The sequence below is a fragment of the Numida meleagris genome, chromosome 5 (genome assembly GCF_002078875.1).
Source record: "Numida meleagris isolate 19003 breed g44 Domestic line chromosome 5, NumMel1.0, whole genome shotgun sequence".
NCBI classification, from domain to species: Eukaryota; Metazoa; Chordata; class Aves; order Galliformes; family Numididae; genus Numida; species Numida meleagris.
Window position 1 is genome coordinate 26,521,481 of NC_034413.1, and position 18,290 is coordinate 26,539,770.

The window sequence follows — 18,290 nt, forward strand, 5'->3', positions numbered from 1 at the left end:
TTTTTTCAGTTTCTACTGCTTGCTCCTACTTTAATACTATAATTACTAACTTAAATTTGCTAAACATTGGTTTAATAATAGTGGCTATAGGCTTAGAAGTACTGAAATATTTCACTTTCAGAGCACTGAACCTACAAATGTTACTAAATAAAAGCTTTGATTTTTAGCACTCCAGACCATCTAAATAAGTTCTCACTTATTAGTACTACACTAAAAAAAAAAAAAAAATCACATATTTGGCCATCGTCTTTATGTTGCTTTATTTGTACCAGCTTTGACTGTACCAAAACTATGATGGTTTACTAAGTAAACCTTATATTGTGTATGTTTGACAGATGGGCAAATTATGGACAACTTATTTCTTAGGGCTCTGCTGCAATCCAGTCTTTCTTGCTTGTCTTTCAGACATTTTCTGCTATTTCAGCAGGTCATACTTTCCTAAAGAGTCTAGCCGTAGCTTCTTATTAGGGTGTAAATATGCTGGGCTACTGCATGTTTGCCTAACCCAGTGCCTTTTGAATTGTAAAGATGCTTTCTTTTTACTTTTTACAGTTATTTCAAACAGTTTTTCAGAAGTAGAGCAGGGTGTATGCTCCCATTAGCAAGGCAATAGAGCCACCTGACACATATTTCTCTCTGGTATATTTGTACAAGACAAGCCTGCCTTTGCTGAGAGATCAGTCCCTTGGCAGATTGCTAGTCCTCTATTGTCTTGTATCCTTTAACAGCAGGAGGAGGGGATGGCATGCTTTATTCTAGATCTGAAATACAATATAAGTTATCTTGTGGGAGGAAAAAAAAAAGAAAAACTTGAGGAATAGGCTGTAGCTTGCATGTTAGTCAAGTTAACTATCATGTGTACAGAGATGTTAGGGTCTGAAACATTACTTGCTTTTTGTTACTCACATATGTAAATGTTTTAAATAAAACTTTAGAACTGATAAAAAGCTGGAAGATTTCAAAAAGACTTAAAAGGTGCAAAGCAACAGCTTGCTCCCTGGTTATATCTTAGCATTCCAACATCGAAGGAAACTACTGTGTCTAGACATTCTGTTTTACCATTTAACTCATTGCACTGAAATGCATATTCCACTGTAATGCAACGGCATTGCTCTATTAAAAGTGATATGAAAGGCTTTCAGCACGCAGCCAGTTTTGTTAATAGTTCACACACTGTTTTGTACAGAAATGTATTTTAAATGATGTGGAATATTACACATTGACCAAGGAAAAGAATTTTAAATGGCTGATTTTCTTATTCTTTCCACTTAGTCACATCAGCTTGTTGCATAGTCCTATGCATGCATATATCACTGAAAAAAGCCACTAGGATAAAATTATGATTTGAGTTACACTACAATAGCTCTTTATTCCTAGGCTCTCCTTGAATGGCAGTGTCTTATTCTTGACCAAAAACAATTGAGAGGATTTAGATGCATTTTTCTGAGAAGTGAATTAAAATTCAAATAAAAAGGAGAAGTTAAATCAAGTTTACTTCATTTTCTCAGGTTGACTGCATGGAAGAGAAAACGGTAGCTATAGTGAGACTTGCAAGCTATTGTGGAAAATGGCCAGGTGTAGAGAAAGAAGGCAACACCTCTGGCACAGCTGCAAGAAGTAATCTGTGAGAAGTAGTTTATAGAGTTATTTGAAAGATATTTCTATCTGATTTAGACAGCAAGAACTAAAATTGTGACTGAACAACTATGAAATAGATAAAAGTGACCATGGGGGAAGGAGGGAAGCAGGCTAAGAGTAAAAAAATGACTATTGAACAAAACTGAAACTAACTATAACCTAGGAGAAAAAAGGTGGAAGCTATGCAGAGGACTGCATTCACTTGAGTGGAAAGATTACTCTGGTGAGTGGGAGCTATCTGAGAAATCTACAGACTTGATTAGTCAGTGGTTGCACAGGATGTGTTCCAAGGAGCTTGAAGTGAAGAGGAAAAGTCAAACAAAAGACAGAATTAGATAGGGAGAGTCTGCTTGAAGGCTAACATATAAAGCCAGAAAGTTGGAAAAGCAAGGAGAACACTGCTGCACCAGGGAAAAGGGTTAAGATACAAGCAGAAGTTCAGAGTCTCCAAATTTCACCAGCTAAATTCAGAGACTAATGCAGAAATCTTTAATTCCAGCAAAAAAAAAAACCCATTTTACAAGCTCCTCATTAAACTTATTAAAAGAATCATAGAATTGCTTCAGTTGGAAGGGACCTCAAAGATCATCTAATTCTGACACCCGGCTGTGGGCAGGATTGCAACCACTGAGTCAGATACTAGATCAGGTCACCTAGGGCCCCGTACAACCTGGCCTTGAACACCTCCAGGGATTGGGCAATCACAGCTCCTCTGAGCAATCTGTGCCAGCACCTTACCGCTAAGTGAAAAATTTCCCTCTGACATCAAATGTAGATCTCCCCTCTTTTAGTTTAAAACTGTTCCCCTTTGTCTTGTCACAATCCACCTCTGTAAAAAGTTGTTTTCCCTTCTACTTACAAGCTCCCTTTAAGTATTGGAAGGCCTTCTCTTCTCCAGGCTGAAGAAAAGCTATGGACTTTATTTTTGTCCTGTGGTGTGCTAATTTTTCCACATACCGACCCCTCCATCTCCCCCAAACTGACTTCCTTAAAAACTAAAGTTTTCAGGAATTTGACATCCTGGTTTGTACATGCAGCTTTAAGAAGAGTGGAACCTACCCTCAGCTCATGCTGTGTTTTCTTGCCAAGCCATGCAAGTCTTTAACTTCCACGTTAACTGTTCCAGAAAATCCATCCTAAGTTTCCAGGTCATTGAACTGAATATGGCTAAAGTTCTTGATTAAATGCATCCTTTCCACTCTTGTGTACTTCCTGTCCCAGAAGTCTGTCCAATATGACATGTGAAGGGACTTGAATAAATACATTCTCATATACGATGGAAGACTGTAATTTGAGTTTTTATAAAGCATACTTCCTGCTTTGTGAATACATGAAGGCAAAAACAAGTATTTTCAGCCTGAAGAGCAGAATGACAACCTGGTAATACTTCAGAACGCTGGGCCAATTTATTCCCTTGCAAACCACCACCGCAAATCTTGTTTATAGTGGATATGCCACCAGAGGGAGCATACAGCTTAACGAGAGAAATGCAGCTACATTTTGGGTAACTGAATTAGTAAATGTATGTTAAGTCCACCATTGCTTTTATTGCTTTCAAAAGGGGGCTATTAAATACTGTGGTTAACTCACTGTCATTTTCAAACAATAAATAGTTCTAGCTTCCATTAGGGCTCTAGCTGTTTCCTGCCATTTTGCTACCACTTACTTTTGTCTGCTCCTTTCCTTCCTCTCACCAAGCATCTTGCACTCAGGCCACCAGCATGCAAATGGATTTGGCACAAGCATTGGGAGGGAGCCTCCCAGCGTCTATGCTGCTGGCAAACAAGAAACCCATCCGGCTGCTGGCACTCATTTCTGTGGATTCCCTTTCATCCCTGCTCTTTCACTCACATTGGGTGCCAAGGCACTGTCTGACCATGCCTTAAGGGTGTGAGAGCATGGGAATCGGTGGTGACAGAAGAGCAAGGCCCAGCAGTGTGTAGTCTAGGGGAAGTTTTTTCAAATTTTTTTAATTTCAATTGAAAAATTAATTCTGGTTTTAAATAGTCTACTTTTTCTTGTCTGGCTGTCAGCATGAATAAAATTATAGAGTCTTGATTGTATATACTGCTTTTTTGAATGAAAGCAGTAAAATATCTTACTTTCCTGTACAATCTTTGTACTGTAGATTTTCCCCAGAGATCAAATGTTACCTGTATTCTTAGAACAGGAAGCTATTGGACGTGTATTGTAGTTCCTAAACTGATTTTGTTATGAAGGAATGCTAAACATTGCTTATAAATCATTAACCAGCTTTAGCTGGGACTAGTCCAAGAATATGTCTGAGCCCTTTAAAAGACTGAAACCTCAAGAATAATGATGAAAAGCGTGGCTGTAATAGGAGAGAATATTGAGAAACATCCTTCAAAGCTTTCTGATTTATTAAAGGTCTGCTCTATACTAGCAGTGCAATAAGATGTTACTATAATTAACTGCAATTTTACATTAACATATACACTTTAATGCAACAGAAACTTGGCAGAACACGTCCAATTATGTAACTTTCCTGATATCTGCAAGAGTACTTCGGAGAAGCTGTTCACACAAGCTGAGCAAGGAAACTAACAAACTTCCAAACTAGATGTATATAAACTGTATTACGTTCCAGCTCTCACAATACCTGTTTTCCCTCATCACTGAGGTGTACGAAGTTTCCTATTCCAACTATTATTTGGCTACTTCAGAAGCTCACAAGTCCTTCGCTGTTTTACAGGATATTAATGCACATGCATGTGTAACTGGTAAACCCATCAGCCAGGGTGGGATCCATGGACGAATATCTGCAACTGGTCGTGGTCTCTTCCATGGAATTGAAAATTTCATCAATGAAGCATCGTATATGAGTATATTAGGAATGACTCCTGGATTTGGGGATAAAACATTTGCTGTTCAGGTAAATTTTTTCTTTTGACAGCAGGGAAAATGCGATGAAGAAAGTTCCAACAGAGCTACTGTTAAAAAGGGCTGTAGCAATAAACCCTGTTAGGGTTTTATGACTTCTGAGTTAACCTTTACTCTCAAAGTTTAGAAATGCTTTTCAAGCAACATAGGCGCCCTTTAATTTGGACTGTTTTATAAGAACAGGACTTGTGAGTGTACTCTGTGGGCATGAAGCCAAATCTCCAGCCTTTATGAACATTGCCTGCAAAGAACAAATTGAAACACTATTACAGGAGTTCCATGAACTATGGCATTGCACACTTTTAAATAGCTGTGATACTGTTTCTGCCTACACTATATTTATTGTAATAAAAAAAATGAGGGAGAGAAGGAAGTTCTTGTTATACTATGGAATGAATAGTTGGAAAAGTAAAAAACAACACATTATCCTAAATTTTAGGGTTGAATATTCACCTTCAGTGTTCATAAAACTTATGGAGGCTGTAACCAATGAATTTTGAAAGGGTTTGGTATTCAGTAACACGCATTATAATTCTTAAAATTTTAAAGGAACTAATATGTTCTACTCACCAGCTTTGAACAGAAAGCTAAATTTAGTATTTGAGGGATTGCTTTGTTTTGAGTTGTCTTTAGTACTGGTATATCAATTCTTAGAAACACTGTAATTGTAACCTTGAAGTTGCCCTCTGATTAACTAGTTGGCTCACACAAGCATCTCTGCCGTGCGCTGATACAGCATCACACTCTCCCTGCACTTCTAGAATGTTGAATAATGACTTTGAACTAGCTTTGTGGGTTTTTTGTGTGTTTTTCTTCATATTTTTTTTCTCTACTGTAACAATGTAGGAAAATGCTAACAAAATGCAGGATTGTCTACATTTAAACAATCTGTTTTGTACAGGACAGCTCCAAAAGTGTAAAAGAAATAACCTAACCTTTCATATTAAAACATAAAAACTAGCAGGAAGCTATTTATATGTTTATTGTTTTTCATTCCAGGAGGGTTTTATACTTATAAGTATAAAATATATATTATTATACTTACAAGCTTTCCTTACTCAACTTGAGTATTCCTTGGCCTGCAAATGCTGGTGGGAACTTGGAATGGCTATACAAAAAATCCATGAATCCCTCTTAAGACCACACTAGTTGTAGGATACATAGTTGTGATTTTCTCATGTTGTTATCATTTTGAACCCTTCATAGTAACATTAACACTTCCCTTCTCTTTATCCAGTACAAAAAACTTGCACAATTGTGCACTGCCAGCTAAAATACATAACTTCTACAGTAGTATTCAGACCGGTAACATGTGTAGATTTCTTCCATCTTTCCTACACACATTATCAAATGCCAAGACATACCAATAGATAAGGAGCTATTTACAGCTTTTCAAATCTATGTAAACCCTACTAATAATAATCATTTTAGCTGAAGGGTTGACTACTTTTTGCTTTCTCTTTTCACTTTCAGGGATTTGGTAACGTGGGCTTGCATTCTATGAGATACTTACACCGTTTCGGAGCAAAATGTGTTGCTGTTGGAGAATTTAATGGTTCTATCTGGAATCCTGATGGGATTGACCCAAAGGAACTAGAAGATTACAAACTGGTATGAAACTTAGCTAGGCAGAAAGTTTCATTTTTGCTAGCTCTGCAAGCACATAGGATGACAATAGACTGGTATGCATATACGTAGGTTGCTCTGAAAGTAATGCCTGAAATAACACCCTGACATCTGCTGAAAAAGCAAGCTGTAGGCAATCCAGGAGGCTCCTGGAGCGTATCAAGAGTAACTTCCTGGGGCATGTAATAGACAGCCCCACCAGGGGGGATGCAGTGCTAGACCTGTTGCTCACCAGTTCAACTGAACTGATTAGTGAAATCAGGATTGGAGGCTGCCTGGGCTGTAGTGACCATGTAATGGTGGAGTTCACACTTCTGAGGGGTATCAGACAGGCAGAGTAAAATCAGGAAGCTTAGTTTTAGGAAAGCCAGCTTCCAGCTCTTCAGGTTAGTCAACAAAACTCCCTGGGAGTTTGTCCTCAAGGACACAGGAGTGGAGCAGAGCTGGCACATCACAGAATCGCAGACCACAAGAGATCATTGAGTCCAACCCCCTCACTAAAGCAGGAAACCTACAATAGGTTGCACAGGTGGGCATCCAGACGGGTCTTGAATAGCTCCATAGAAGGAGACTCCACAACCTCCCTGGGCAACCTGTTCCAGTGCTCCATCACCCTTACCATACAGAAGTTCTTCCACATTAGAATAGAACTTCTTAAGTTCAAGTTTTAGGCCATTACTCTTTGTCCTTGTTATTTAAGGAAGCTTTCCTTAGGGCACAAGATCCATCCCCAATGTAGGAAGTCAGGAAAGGAAGACAAGAGACCAGCTTGGCTGAAGTGGGACCTGCTGGTCAAACTGGAGAGCAAGAGGAAAATGCAGAGGCAGTGGAAGCTAGGGATGGGGTCAAGGTGCAATTGGAACTGGACTTGGCAAGGGGCACAAAGAAGAATAAGAAAGTCTTCCATAGAAGACTTTCAGCCAGAAAAAGAAAGGCCAGAAAGGCGTACCCTCCATAATGAGCAACACAGGCAGGCTGGTAACAACAGTCAAGGAGAAGACAGGTATTCAACAACTTTTTTGCCTCTGTTTTAACTAGCAACCGCTCTATACACAGCCCTTGAACAGATGGTTTGTAAGGTATGAACTGGAGGAAGAAAGAGTAAGCAAAAATCAGGTTCACAACTGCCTGAGGATCCTAAACATCCAAAAGGATGTGGGTCCCAGTGAGATGCATCCCAGAGTCCTGACAGAATTGGCTGATGAAGTCACCAAGCCACTCTGAGTAGTATTTGAAAAGCCATGGCAGTCAGGACTGGAAAAAAAGGCAACGTAGCTTTTAAAAAAGGTAGGAAAGATGACCAGGGAATTACTGACCTGTTAGGCTTACCTCAATGCCAGGGAAGATAGTATAGCAGATTCTCTTGGAAGCTATGCTAAGGCATATGGAAGAAAGGGAAGTGATATGGGATAGCCCGCATGGCTTCACCAAGGGCAGGTCCTGCTGACCAACCTTGTCACTTTTTATGATGGCATAACTGCATCAATGGTAAGGGAAGAGCCACAAATGTCATCTGTCTGGACTTCAGTAAGGTCTCAGACACGGTCCCCCATAACATCCTTCTCTCCAAATTGGAAAGATATGGATTTGATGAGTGGACTGTTCAGAGGACAAGGAACTGGTTATGAGATCGTACCCAGAGATTGCTGGTCAATGGCTTAATGTATGGATGGAGATAGTGACAAGGGGTGTCCCTCAGGAGACACTACCGAGACCAGTGTTCTTCAACGTCTTCATCAATTACATCAACAGTGGGATCAAGTGCACCTTCAGCAAGTTTGCAGATGACACCAAGCTGTGTGGTGCAGTCAACACACCTGAGGGACAGGATGCCATTCAGACCCAGACAGGCTCAAGCAGTGAACCCAGGTGAACCTCACGAGGTTCTTCAAATCCAAGTGCAAGGTCTTACACCTAGGCCATGGCAACCTCCACTATCAATGCAATCTGGGGGATGTAAGGATGGAGCACAGCCCTGCTGAAAAGGGCTTGGGGGTGCTGGTGGATGGCAAGCTGGACATGAGCCAGCAATTTGCCCTTACAGCCCAGAAGGCCAACTGTATCCTGGGCTGCATCAAAACAAACGTGGTCAGCTGGTTGAAGGTGGTGGCCATGCCCTGCTGACCTGCACCAGGCTCTGAGCAAGCTGATCTAGTTTTAGATGTCCCTGTTCATTGCAGGGAAGTTGGACTAGATGACCTTTAAGGGTCCCTTCCAACTCAAACAATTCTATTATTCCACTTAGAGTTACTGAAGGGCTCATTTCATGTGTCATCTTTTACACAGGGGGAGGTGTGGGGGGCGTGGAGTGTGGGGGGTGAAGACAACATTCAAATGTTCCCTTTCTCAAAAAGCTGGAAAGACTCTCTCACTAAACAAAGTCTGCCACTGTAGAACTGAATTCTCACAACTGGTGCTTCTGAATTTTATGTGATGCAACTTATCCTGTGCGTAACAAACTAGTGGATTATTTCAGTATTTGAAAAAGGTTGCATTTGCTTTGTATTTTACGAGTTAAGAGGAACTTTTTTTTTCTGATATTCCAGAGCCCAGACAGTTATCAGTGTCTTTGTCCAGAGAACAACTACGCCTCAATCATATTGGATTGAGGTACAAGACTTGTAGATAAAACACAAAAAGCAAGCTAAGTAAGGATAGCACATCATCCCCGTCTTTCTAGAATTGTTACTTCTTCCTTGTCTCTCTTTTTTAAGTAAGAAGAAGGGAAGGAGGTAAATTGAGTACATGCACTAAAGCCACCCTGGTTTGTTTCCTTCCAACAGCAACATGGGACAATCATGGGCTTCCCTAAAGCACAGAAGCTTGAGGGCAGTATTCTGGAAACAGACTGTGACATTCTCATCCCTGCTGCAAGCGAAAAGCAGTTGACTAAGGCCAATGCTCACAAGGTCAAAGCAAAAGTAAGTTGGAGAACTTAAATGCAAATGAAAAATAGAGAAAGCCAGTTTAAATACTAGTATTCAATAATTAATATGGACAGAGACATACACATGTTGAGTTAGCAATTACTCTGTTGTGATTCTTTTTAGATTATTGCTGAAGGTGCCAATGGACCTACAACTCCTGAAGCTGACAAAATCTTCTTGGAGAGGAATATCATGGTTATTCCTGTAAGATTCTATTATGACCTTTGATTTTCATTAGTGAGTAATATTTCAGTAACTATAGGTAATTAATATCTGGAAAATGAGTTTTAGTGTTGCTTAAGATTTGTAAAAATTACTTAAAGAGTAATTCACTACAACTGTAAGTGCCCAAAGATAATTTATGGTATGAAAGTTACATATTCAGAAGAGAAACTATACAGTTATTGCTTAAATCTGTAGTTTGGCTTGTTTGTTTGTTATCCGACATTTGGTCACCTAAGCAGTCCACTAAGCAAAGTAAGAAGGCCAAGTTAACACACTGGCCAGTTTGTAAAAATTGGTCTGCGGGTGGTACTCCAACAGAATTCTTTGTTGCGGATTGTATAGACTAAGTGTTGCCTGCAGTGGTAATTTGGAAGAATGAGATCTAGACATATGATGACATCTTCCTTCCCAGAGGAGTGTCCTGATCAAGTGGTATACCTAGAAGGCATGGCTGATCTATCTTAACTCATTGACTTGGGCTAATAATATCTTTTTTTCATTAAACAATTATGCTAAAATAAAAGAAAGTAGTCATGCACACCTGAGCTTCATATTATTCTAAAGTCAAGTCCTCCTTAAATCAGTAGAATTAATCCCTAGACATCAGAAGAGGATATACCTTGTCATGCAGGAATAACAGCTGTATTGTATTCTCTGCCATGGTTTAATATTTTGTAAGTCATACTTGCTTTTGCTTGGTAGGATAGAACTGTCTTTAATCAAATGATGACATTTCAATACACTTACTGTTTCTTTGCAGGATCTTTACCTGAATGCTGGTGGTGTAACAGTATCCTATTTTGAGTGGCTGAAAAACTTGAACCATGTCAGCTATGGCCGCTTGACTTTTAAATATGAAAGGGATTCAAACTACCACTTGCTCAGTAAGTTCTCAGCTCTGCTTCCACTCATTTTTTAACTGGTAGGATGGAGTACCAAATAGCAAAAATTGGAGAAATGAGTATAGAGCTACTTCAAATTCACATTAGTTTCCGCTAAGTCTATTGTTGCTACATCCTGAAGAACAAGGAAGATTTAATAGGGTAACAGAATAGCAACTATCATGACTGAGGATAAATGCATAGTTTTTCCAGTTATATTTTAATTCATGAAGTAATGGCTTTCCTCAGTTTTTTTTTTAAATAATGAACTTACTTTGTGAACTTGTCAACTCTTTATTATTTCTTTAAGTGTCTTTCTGTTGGATACGTGAAAAGTATTCAAAGGTTGATTAACTTGATAAAAGATGGATCAATTAGAAATACCAAAACACTTCCATTTCCTAAGGAGATGACCTGCTAAAATTATGCATGAGCTTTTTTCCTCAGTGATAGGAGATTAATTCATTGCTTTAACTTAAATATTTTCTTTCTAATGCTTTCTATCAAGTTAGCAATGTTGGTACATATTGCTTTGTCAGCTTAATGAGTTTAGTGAGATACAATAAATAAAACTCTCTTAATATAGTAAGTGGTCTGTAGGAATATTACTACTAATATTGGAGGAACTCACCCATAAAAACAGAAAATCGTCTTTCCTATTTTGTAGGAAACAAAATTAAGATGACCCTTCTCTCAGCTCTGCTCCCAGAGTCTGCATTTCATACCAGAGAATGCTGGAAGACTTGAGAACAAATCCTTTTGTTAGTTGTCCTTTCCTTGTCCATTACATTGCCTCTCCTTTTTTTCTTTGTAGTGTCTGTCCAGGAAAGCTTGGAGAGAAAATTTGGGAAACATGGTGGGACTATTCCAGTTGTGCCTACAGCAGAATTTCAAGATAGGATATCAGTAAGTAGTTGCTGCATTTGGTTTTTTTTTTGTTGTTGTTTTTTTTTTTTTAAGAAAAAAAAACTGTAGTATTATCCTGATATTATAAGTGCAGAGTTTCACCTTCGTATCTGTCATGAAGTTTTTGCCCCAAGGCATTAGTGCAGTTGGCTAGATGACCAAACAATTAAAGGAAGCAAGTGATCAGTACTGTTTTAAGAATATGGGAAGTAAACCATTTTTTCCTTTTAATTGAGCACATGCAAAATATCTCCAATAGTGTTATAAAGCTACAGTTTTAATACAGACTCATTTTGTGTTTGTTCTGCTTATGAAGAAGCAAGATTGCTTCTGACAAATCCTTGGCAATACCAGGTGAAGTATTTCAGGTAGGCCAATAGAATACAGAAATAAGAATAGAACTCACCCAGCTGGTGAAGGGGATCTCTGGCTATGCAACACTCCTTCTCAGGTCTAGGTCCAAGAGATGCTCTTCTTCCAGTGGCTGGCCCTTGTATGAGCTCAGAAAGGCTCCACCCTGTGTCCACCCATTCTGGTCGCATGGGAGCACAGGTGCAAACAATTTGCCTGTGCTTCCTGGGATAGCCACACCCCTCCACCAGGTGCTCAATCACCAGTTCAGGCTATGACCTACAGTACCCCTGTAGTGTTCATATCTGTTTTGTAGTGTTAGATGGGTATTTAAAGTACTACCCTGTTTTCAGAGTTAATTTTCTCCATAGTAGCTGTTATGGTGCTGTGATTTGCATTTAGAATGAAGATAGTGTTGATAACCCTGGTGTTTTAGTTGTTACTGAGTAGTTCTTACACCTATCTCCAGTTGGGAAAGTATGAACTACCATCTCTTTTTGTGCAAACAACACTATGGCAGTTTGGATACTTTTCATCTATTACATTACTACCTCAGATTTCAGAATGAGTTAATCATATTAGAGCTGCATGTTGCTGTTCACCTAGCGGTCTGTTGCTCTGAGAAACTCCACTATCTCCATCCATTGTTCAGATGGAGATGTGTGGATTGTTTTTAACCTGGGGAAGGATGAGGAAGGTTTTTTGTTTGCTTTTAAACAAACTAGTGAGGAGATGACTAAGTTGTTTACTTCCCCCCTACCCTCCCTTTGCTATTGTTTATGATATACTTGATATTTCTGATGGCTAGCCTGATAAATACATAGATTTTATAATCTCTTCGATCCCTGGCAATCAAAGTCCATCAGGCTTTTATAGTGACAAATACTGCTTCAAACACTATCAAAATTTGCTTTAGAAGTCTTGTTCATATAGTTTGCCTGGGTTTTCTAACAGCTTTCAACAGGATCAGTGGTGAGGCACTGGTACAGGTTACCCAGAGAAGCTGTGGATGCCCCATCCCTGGAAGTGTTCAAGGCCAGGTTGGATGGGGTCCTGATCTAGTTGTTGGCAACCCTGCCTGTGGCAGTGGGGCTCCCTTTCAACCCATGCTATTTGATGATTCATTCAAAGAACCCATGCTTCAAATAGCTTCATATGGCATTTCTGTAAATTCAGGGTAATACAGATAAGATTGTAGAATATTCCTACAAGACTTGAATTAATGGACAAAAAAGTCACCTAAATTTATTGTTACCTGATGTGTACCAATACATGGTGGGAAAAATCTCTGTACAAAATGATAAGTTGTGAGCTCATCTATTTGAACTCAACAGGAAGATCTGGAGGTAACAACATAACATAAGCTTAGAAATGTACAGCAGTCAGAACATGTATATATATAGCATATAGTATTAGTAATCATTCTGAAATGAAGAAGGTTGGCAAGACTGACAGTGCCATACTGTAAGTCTGGAGCGTGCCTGCCTTCTCAAGTCTGCATGCAGGTTTCATCTCTGTATCTTAAACTGCTATACTGTAGAAAGTTCATCAAAAACGTACAATCATCAAAGATACAGAAGCTCCGCATACATGAAACAACAAGCTACTCCAGGTCTTATTAGTCTGAAATAGTATGGAGATAGTAATCTATAAAATGAGTAATGTGAAAATGGATAAGAATTGCTGCCACTGGAATGAAGAGTGAACAAGAATAAGGTGTTGTCAAACATACCAACAAACAATCCCAACAATCAGTTAAGCTGTAGAATATGTTGCTAAAGGATGTATGGAAGCTAAAAGTGACAATTGGTTTAATATTTTTATACATAAGCTCAGGAGAAAATGGGACAAATAATCATGGGGGAAAAAATGAGTTACAAAAAAAGAAAACACCAAACCATCCTTCCCTCAGTAAATCAGGGGAGGTATGTGTGAACTTGGTTCACTGTCAGATGACAGAAACAGACTGATCTAGTATGGTGCTGGCATTTGCAAAAGTGTTAGACTGAAAGAGTAGCATAGTAAATACGTTCAGTTGCTTCAAGTGGTTGATGTGTTCTCTTCAACGCAAGCCTTGCAAACTGGCCTAGTGATTTCTACAGACTAAATGGGTATTTGATGGAAAGCATCTGTTTTGTGAAGCCAAGTCTCAAATTAGTAGTAAACAAACCATTGTCAGGATGATGGAACACTGACACTCTGACATCCCAGGTCAGGCTATCTTCAATTATTTATTGTTCAGTGCATTTACATTTTAATGAATTGAGGATCTATGCCCTTCCTAAAACTTGTCTTTAAAATAATTTATATATAATATATAATAATAATATAATTGTCAGTGCTTTTTTGTTTAACATTTATGACATGTTTTGAAGGGTGAAAGCAGTAGATACAACATCCCTGAAAATGCTAGTATTACGCAACTGGAAGCTGGATTTCACTGACTTGCATCTAAGGTTTTAGGATTGAATTAACCATAATTAGCACTTCTAATAACACAGTAAAGGCAATTCAGTTTGTCTTAACATCAGTCGCTAGAAGAAAGTGAGAGAGCAAGCTTCAGTAACTTCAAGAATCCTACTTATTTTTCGTAAGATATGACTAGTACCTTCATGTATGTGTGAATAAGTAGGTCCTGACTGTATACTGTGTTGTTGCAGGGTGCATCTGAGAAGGATATTGTCCACTCTGGGTTGGCTTATACAATGGAGCGTTCTGCTCGAGTAAGTATTGCTTTAATAAATCTATGTGCAGGAACAAGAGCTTGTGGCTTCACTATATTTTTTTAATGCTGGTTCTCCCGCAAAGCGGTGAAACTGCTTCTGACAAGTTCTTTGCAATACCAGGAAAAGTGTCACTGGGAATACCAGTAGTCATAAACAGGAAAAAAAAGCTGACTCACCCAGCTGGTGATATGGGTCTCTGGCCACGGAACACTCCCCCTCAGAAAAGGATCTTGAGCCAGAAGACATTCTCTCTCCCCCCCCCCCCCAGAGGCTAGCCATTAAATGAGCTGGCGTGTTGGCTTCCTGTCACCTAGGAAGCACAGGTAAATTGTTTGCATCTGTGCTTCCTGGGCCAGCCATACCCCTTCACCAGGTGCTCAATCAAGTCCTGTAAGTAGAATCTGATGTAGGAGGAAGAAAATTTGCAGAAATCTCATACAGCCTTTTCTATTTCAGCAAATCATGCGTACTGCCATGAAGTACAACCTGGGTCTGGACCTGAGAACAGCTGCCTATGTCAATGCGATTGAGAAAGTCTTCAAAGTATACAACGAGGCTGGCCTGACCTTTACATAAACAGGCCGTTACTGCTCCTTGTTGTATCCCATCCCTCTTGCCGTAAATGTACCCTCTTGGAAAAGCTTATCACAAGTTTACATGTAACCACAAAAATTTCTTTTCTTCTGACATTATAGTGGATTCTATTCTCAATTAGTTTCAGTCCAGACTAGTCTTTTTTTACAATAAATGTCCATGGATTAGGAAATTGCATACAAGCATGTATCTGAAGATAACAGTTCATCAGCACTTGTGGGGGACGTTCTGGGTATTTCACTTACAAAACAAAATGGTACATTTTATGTATGAAAGAGTGGTCTTGCCACCTGAGCCACTTCTCAAACTTCAGATCAGATACTGTACTGGATGAGCACTTAGCTCATTATAACTTCATGCACTTTTGTTTAATGATATAATTTTGGCTTTGGCACTTTCAGTAAGGCCTTGTATGATCAATGCGATGGCATTGTCAAAGGAAGAATGGGCCTCCAGCAGGGATTAACTTCGATAGGAGTCTAATTTTTTTTGTAGTAAAGCTTCAGGCCTGATTCTCTCTAGGCAATGTTTTTTCTTTAACTGCTGCTGTTATAGGACTGCATTCTATTGCTTGTTCAAGTTAGCTTGGCTACCACCATGAAGTATGTAGAGTTGACAAACTAATATTTTTATAAGCTGAAACTATCAAGCAATTATAGTTACATTTTTAAATCAAGCATCTATGTAATTATTCTGACTACAGATTTTCTTTTTTTTTTTAAAGAAAAGGGATAGTCTGAACTTGCTAAGCAATCATACCTGTTTTTAACATTCTTTGTCAGTCTTTTCCTTCCAGAGGCTTTTTGAAGATTATACTGCCTCAGTGAACAACTACAGTGAAATATAACCCAGAAATCATTGGCCAAACTGCAGAGGAGCTAGAATGCTGCTGTAAACTTAATCCGCTGTCTTAATACACAGGTTTTTCTTTTGTCATCAGAAGGTCGTGATAGTTTTGAATATATTCAAATACAACAAAATGGACCTCAACACAATACTGGATCAAGCACAGTTTATAAAGTCTAAGGCTTTTGTCCAGCGGAGTCCCCTTGAAGTGCCAGTTGTTATTTATGTAATGAATATGAATGTTTTTTTCTAAAAGACAACTAGTCCCTCCCAGAAACTTATGTGTTTTTTTTCTATCTACTTTGTAACTGCATAACATAACCTGGAGAGAAGAGCAGTTATTAAAAAAAAAAAAATGACCTTTCCAAACCAACTATGCTGTTGTATTACTGCTTTCTATTTCATGTAAAAGCTTTTGCTGGTTACAACCAACCCCTGAATCTTCGCAATACACTTGCTAATTCGTTGCATGGTTACTGGTAAGATACTGTCAATGACTTCTTGTAAGGGCTAACTAATACAGATAACATCTCATGGGCTCGCCAGTCAACAAGATGGTTAAAGTTAGGTACGTATGTTGCTCCAAAAGTAGTGCCTCCTATTAATTTACACAGAAAGAGCACAATAACACTGCTTGATAGAGCAAATTGTCATCTACAAAACACTATTTTTCGACATAGTCACCACCATTAGCTCTACATTTTTTGCCAGCAATGAACAGGAGCCTGTATGCCACACTCATAGAAGTCTACACCAGCAGAGGTGACCCGCTGTCACTGTCGCCACTGATGAAACACCACCCACCACCTCACAGCGCTCACATCCACTGCTTGGTCTCCATAAATGTCCAGCAAACATCAATGAATGCCAGTGGTTGTCATTTTATCTGCATAGAGGAATTTAATGACACACCTTTGCTTTGTCCATGCTTCTGTCAGACTGCCTCTCTGCTGCCGTCAGTCGCACAGCGACAAAACGTAACAGAATATTTGCATGGGGGTTCAGCCTCTATTACCATCCCACCAACATCTGCCTCTGACGTCATGGGCCAAAATAATAAAACAGGAGGCATTACTTTTGGAGCAGTCTTCCGTGGCCATATGTGGTAAATAGTTTCAGATCTCTGCTCTGTTCCTGCAAATTTGTGTGAAGAACTGTTCTAGTAATTATCATGGAGCAGTAAACCTAGAATACACTTAACTAATAATTTACTCCATCATAAATACTAATATTCAGGGTTATGAAAGTACTTTCCACCACTTCAGTGCAGTGTGTGTGTGTGTGTGTGTGTCTATAAAAATGTGTGTGTATATATGTATACACACCCACACATACATCCAAAAAAATACAATCTTTTGGGCAAAAGTACTGTGATAAAGGTGTGGATCTCTAAATAGAAGATCTATGTCTTGGGTCATGTTTTACAAGTGCAGCTAAGTAAACATTTCCTAGGTAGCAAAATAAAACAAAGATTGTTTGCCTCTGACACCTTTAAGCCTACTTCTGCTAAAGCTTGGAGGCAGAAAACTCTTGAGAACTATTTGTGTTATTGAAAAGAGAAAGAATCTTATAAGTTGAGTTGTGCTATCTGCTGGCATGGTTGTTGCAAATTTGGCTAGTTGTTTTCTTCTCGCCTGCCCCCCTCATTTCCTCTACTTCTTTCCATCAGTTCAGCTGTTCAAACCTGAAGAGTGGGACCCGTAACTGCTGGAGCACACAGACAGCTGCCATAGATCGCTGACTAGGGTATCTGCCACCTCCTGCCCCGTTTGAAGGGAAAAGGGCTGAAAGCTACACAGTGCGTAGCTGTAAGTCCCCCGGTTCTTTAGCATCTTACAGTCTTGTAGTGCCCACACATTAACACATTTTTCCCCCTGGACATCCTGGAAGACAACCTGGAAGAAATCAGACCTACCACCAGCCAGCATTTTACCAAACCTAGAGATGAGCCTTTACCAGATTTGAGCCTTAGAAGCTGACTGGATTTCTCCTCAGCCAACTTGTTTGCGGTGTTTGTTGACATCTTGTTAACAGTGTCGGTGTGGAGGCCTGCAAAGCATGAGGCATCATAGAATGGCTTGAGTTGAAAAGGACCTCAAAGACCATCTAGTTCCAAGTCCCTTCGTGGGCTGATTGCCACCCTTCCTACCAGGCAGCCTGGGGCCCCATCCAGCCCGGCCTTCAGTGCCTCCAGGGACAGGGCACCCACAGCTTCTCTGCGCAAGATGAATTTGGGCATAACCAAAGAGCGGTGTAAGGAGAAGTTGGGATACTTTCTATCAAAGACTTCAGACTTTTGATGAGACTGACATTCAGAGTCTGATTTCAGATTACCGCATATCATCCGATATGCCATTTGCTTGTAGCTAAATGCAAGAACTGAGCTGTATCAGTGAATCCAGACTTCTTGTGATAGATAACCTCTTCTGAAATGCTGTTGTACTTTACAGGCTATGCTGGTGCTGAGTGTAAGTGCAGTGCTGAGGTCAGTTCCAGCAGCATCATTTAGTTATGAAAAAGATCCCATGCTTTTATCACATTCTGTAGCACATCTCTCCCAAGTTCAGGCAACAGCAACAGAGGGAAAAAAAGCAGTAAAATTTCACACAGTTACTATGAGCAACACCAGCCCTTTCCTAGCCACAGTTGAAGGAAACACCCATGTTCTG

At 39.5% G+C, this 18,290-nt stretch overlaps 1 protein-coding gene across 1 annotated transcript in view; it reads left to right on the forward strand.

Moving 5' to 3' along the window:
- Window positions 1–15,994, forward strand: part of GLUD1 (glutamate dehydrogenase 1) — a gene marked incomplete at its 5' end in the record, with an annotated part of 31,268 nt that extends 15,274 nt beyond the window's left edge. The window contains 8 exon segments of the mRNA XM_021399304.1: window positions 4,352–4,531; window positions 6,013–6,150; window positions 8,949–9,086; window positions 9,216–9,296; window positions 10,078–10,201; window positions 11,013–11,104; window positions 14,116–14,178; window positions 14,638–15,994. Coding sequence (XP_021254979.1) covers window positions 4,352–4,531; window positions 6,013–6,150; window positions 8,949–9,086; window positions 9,216–9,296; window positions 10,078–10,201; window positions 11,013–11,104; window positions 14,116–14,178; window positions 14,638–14,757 — 936 coding nt within the window.